A 4,878-nucleotide genomic window follows, 5' to 3' on the forward strand; every position below is an offset into this window, starting at 1 on the left:
AAGGTTGAAAAGTTCAAGGGGCCCAATACTTTCACAAGGCTCTGTATATCAATATGATGATCAGTTATCAGGTCATTAACTAACAGGGATTTAGAGGAAAGAGATCTGATGTTCAATAGTCCAGACTTAATGATTTTATTCTTTTGTTCTAGTAAAGTTTGTTTATTTTAATCAGATTTTTATGGTTTATATTATTAGAGCTGATTTTTGGTTCATTTAATTTGAGCCGTGGGCGAGTTGACACTGTTTCAATGGGGTGTGGGTGGGTAACAGAGGAGGAGCAGCAGAGAGGTGTGGAGGACTACAACTCTGCTTCCTGGACTGGTTTCTAGACTGGATCGTTAATTGTTAATAATCTGGATGTCCAACTGGATCAAGTTTTTAGACAGAAGTGTTGCTCCACTTAAGGTGGGATGGATTCCATCTCTCCGCTTCAGACCGTGTTTCCCCCAGAATGCACTCCAGTTGTCTACAAATCCTACGTTGTTTTCAGAACACCACCTGGACGCCCAGTGGTTGAAAGCCGACATACGGCTAAACATGTTGTCACTGGACAGGTTGGAGAGGGGGGCGGAGAAAACTACGGAGTCTGACATGGTTTTTGCAAAGTTACACACAGAAGCAACATTAATTCTAGTGATGTCTGATTTGTGTAGCCGAGTGTCATTTTCACCAACATGAATAATAATTTTACTGTATTTCTCCTTAGATTTAGCCAATAGTTTCTGGTGGGATTCAATGTCGCCTGCTCTGGCCCCTGGAATGTATTCGACTGTGGTTTGGGTCACAGGTGCCACATTTTGGACTATGGAGCTGCCAATGTCCAGGGTCTGCTCCTCAGGTGTCTCACTAAGCACGGAAAACCAATTTGAAACTTGAACGGGTCGGCGGTTCACCGACGGCTTAGTTTTAGTTTTTTTTTTTCTTTGGACCGTCACCCAGTGGGGCCGATGTTCAGGACAGCTAAGTAAAAGAAATGGATTTGAGACGTGATTTTGAATGGGAGAAGAATCATTTGAAATGACGTTCGAAATGTGAACGGGTTGATGGTGAACTGAGGGTTTAGTTTTAGCATTAGGCTTACTTTGGGCCAACACCGATAGGTTATAGGCTTGTTTAGATGCAGCTCAGCTTTCCTTGTTCAACGGGCTTTATAATAAAATTTGGTGCACATACTCAAATGGTTGGTATAATGAGCTCTGACCTGGCAGTGCCCCACTAAAATGTGACACCACCAGACACCATATTTCTGGGTTTGAAAATGGGCTAGGAGAGAATTTAATTAGTCTTAGTTTAATTAGACTCTTGCCCATCATACATGCATTGTGGACATTTTGGCTTATATTGCCAAAGTGCAAAAGAAACAAAAAGTTATAAATTTATATATGTATTTAAGTTTTTTTTTACATATATTTGACATAAAGAGAACGAAAGAAAGAAGGAAGTAAAAAATGGACTGTACTTATATAGCAACTTTTTATCTTATCGAGACACTCAAAGTTCTTTACAACAATCTGTGCCTCATTTACCCATTCATACAGCTCTATACTAGATCTATACAAAGACTAACCAGAGCTTCATCACATTCATACACTGACGAGACACACATTGGAGACAATGGGGGGGTTCAGTGTCTTGCCCAGGGACACTTCAGCATGTGACTGCTGGTGGATTCAAACCCTCAACTCTTGCATTGGAGGACGACTGCTCTAACCACTCAGCCACAGCCGCCCCGGAAAAAAAAGAAAGAAAGAAACAGACATATCTTCATATGTCTGTTTCCCTGAACTTTAATTTAATGTGTGACCTCTTAGTGAGGATGTCCTGCTGTGGATGTGTGTTGATGGGAAGTGGGAGGGCAGAACTCCTGGCTGCTTGAAGCCTCAGATAGAGCTCAGGATCAGAGCTGGAGGAAGACGTCTCAGTGTGCATGTTTCACACAATAAAACCTGCAGCAGTAAAGCTTCTCAAGGAGCCTGCTCTGTTTGTTTCCACCTCAGCAGCAGAAAGGTAAGGCAGATCACTACCTCCACACATTTGGAGGCCTTTAAAAACTGAGTACCACCAGTTTTACACACCCAGTCTCTTTAATTCCATGCATTTTACAAGACAACATTTAATTTAGCGTTTGAGTTTGCTTAGCCATCATGTCCAAACCTCAGTTAAAAATACATGTATACAGTAGTTTATATTTGTATATTTTTGTTTGTGTTTTCATTTCATTAGTTGGCTAAATGTTATTTTTAAATCTGTGCACGGTGGCGCAGTTAGTAGAGCTACCACCTCCCAGTGAGCAGGTCCCTGGTTCAAATCCCGGTCCAGGGGCCTTTCTGGGTGGAGTTTGCATGTTCTCTCCGTGCATGCGTGGTTTTTCTCCAGGTGCTCCTGCTTCCCCCCACAGTCCAAAAACATGCATGTTAGGCTGATTGGTAACTCTAAATTGTCTCTAGGTGTGAGAGAGAGAGTGAATGGTTGTTTGTCTCGTTTGTCTCTGTGTGTCCCTGCGATGGACTGGAGACCTGTCCAGGGTGTCCCCCGCCTCTTGTACAGTGATGGCTGGACATGGGCACCAGTGACCCTCTACGACCCAGAAAGGAAGAAGCGGGTAAAGATAATGGATGGATATTTTAGATTATTGGTATTTCCTAAAATTAGAGGAAGTAGGCTGAAGTAAAAAAACGAAACATTTTAAAAACATTTTTCCCTAGCTGTCAGGTTGATTACTGGGTGATAAATAAAAGATGTTTAAAGCCAACAATCTCAGACTGTAAGTGTGAAACATTTGATGCGACTTCTTGGAGGAATGAGTGTCGCCCGCTGCCCTTGGAACTGGAGTTTTAAACAAGCATCTTATGATGAGAAATAATGGAGTTGTAGCTATTTTACAAATATGAAAAACATGAAACATTGTGCAAATATGAAAAGATGTTCCCCCTGAGTCTGTGTTGTCACAGACTCCCCTCAACAAATTTTAGCTCAATATCTGTAAAACTCACGGAGTTGGAGGCAGTTCTGTGCTGAGAAGGTTCATTGGTTGTGGCTGTCGTCTTGTAGACGTATGTCCTGAGATCACTTCCTGAACGTTTCATTAAAATCTTTCTGACATATTTTCAAAACAGACACACAAACACGTGTGTGCTTTAACATCAACTCTACCTCCCAAAAACAACGGAGCATTTTCTTCTCCGCTAGTGTTTGTGAACATGTGACAACATTTCCTTTGCCTTTCCTTCCAGATCATGAGCGCTCACGAGCACAACAAGTCACTGGACTTCCTGAACGGCACCCCGTGGTTTATCTACGAGTGCACCCTCGAGCTCGACACCAGCTACAGACGGATCAGCCTCTTCCTGCTCTACCTGTTCATCTTTGTAGTGGGCCTGCTGGAAAACCTGCTGGTGGTCTGGGTCAACTGGCGCAGGCGCCACTCAGCCAATGGGGTGCTCTTCTGCATCATTAACATGAGCCTGTCAGACCTGATGGTCATTGTGATCCTGCCCTTTTTCATGATGGAGGTGACCATAGACCGGGTCTGGCTGTGGGGGCGCTTTCTCTGTAAGGTCACCAGCCTCATCTACGTGGTCAACTTCTACAGCAGTTCTTTCTTCTTGGCCTTTATGACCTTGGAGCGCTACCTGTCCCTGACCAGACCGTCAGCCCCCACCCTCTTCCCTGTAGTGGGCCGGCGCCGCTGGGTGCTCTGCGGAGCCGTGTGGTTGTTCTCCCTGTTTCTGGCCCTGCTAGAGAATGTCCATGTGGATCTCCTGGAGTGGGACGAGCCAGGCTGCTACATGCTGCCTGAGTACAGCTACACTCAGTGGTTTGTGTCTGTGGCCTTCCTCTGCATGATCTTCCAGTTTCTTGGCCCGGCTGTGCTCATCATCACCTGCAACGTGCTCATTGCCCGAGCAGTTAAAACAGCACCGGATGTGGAGAGCCGGCGGGACGTGTGGCTGGTGCACGTGTACTCCTTGGTGTTCGTCGTGTGCTGGCTCCCCTACCACCTGATCATGTTGCTGATGATCATAGATGACCTTGACCACTTACTCTTCAGCTGCAACACTGTGGAAGTCCTCTACTTCTCTTACCCCATGGTGCAGGGCCTCTCCCTTGTCCACTGCATCGCCAACCCGCTTCTCTACAACTTCCTCAGCAAGAGCTTTCGGAACAACCTACTCAACACCATGATAAACTCCATACCCAGAGAGAGTGCCGCAGAGCAGGTGGAAGTTGGGCCTAAGGCCAACACTCCTAATGGAGGGGACCCAGGGAAACAACGCAAGTTAAGTAACGCGAGCACCAGCCAGTCCGATGTTGGATCGTAAAAAGCTTTGAACAGCATCATGACCGAGACTTTTCCTTTTATTTAGTTTAGTTTGAATACTTTGTTTCAAAACTGCAAATAAAACAATAAAACACAGTATAATTTTAAAAAATAGTAAAAAGAAACTAGTTTTATATATAAAGGCTGAACGTACTGATTAACAAAGTAAAAAAAAAAAAAACAGAAAAATTGGGGAGGCTAAAGCCGCAACTTATAAATGCCCACCCCGCTTACCGGTAAGTCTTATTTCACATAAACAAAATAAAGCTGTAAATAAAAATAGACTGAGGGTGGCATGGTGGTGAAGTGGTTAGAGCAGTTGCCTTTTGTCAAGAAGGTCCCAGGCTCACCTCCCGGCCTGGGGCCTTTCTGGGTGGAGATGTTCTTCCAGTGCAAAGTAGGTTTTCTGCTGGTATTCCCATTAGACTGACTGTTAACTCTAAACTTTCCTTAGGCGAGCGTGTGACTGCTTGTTTGTCTCCATGTGTCTCTGGTGAGGACATGTGACTTGTCCAGATACCCGGTCTCTCACATAACTGCTGGAAATAGTCATC

General features: G+C 44.6%; 1 protein-coding gene across 1 annotated transcript; it reads left to right on the forward strand.

Moving 5' to 3' along the window:
- The first annotated feature begins 1,908 nt into the window (after positions 1–1,908).
- On the forward strand, positions 1,909–4,590 carry gpr182 (G protein-coupled receptor 182). Its single transcript, XM_037683863.1, has 2 exons — positions 1,909–2,010; positions 3,237–4,590. Exon 2 carries the CDS (start codon positions 3,240–3,242, stop codon positions 4,323–4,325), a length of 1,086 nt encoding a protein of 361 aa, XP_037539791.1. The 5' UTR covers positions 1,909–2,010; positions 3,237–3,239; the 3' UTR covers positions 4,326–4,590.
- Positions 4,591–4,878: the final 288 nt, after the last annotated feature.

This window comes from Nematolebias whitei, chromosome 11 (assembly GCF_014905685.2).
Source record: "Nematolebias whitei isolate Nwh7 chromosome 11, NemWhi1, whole genome shotgun sequence".
NCBI lineage: Eukaryota > Metazoa > Chordata > Actinopteri > Cyprinodontiformes > Rivulidae > Nematolebias > Nematolebias whitei.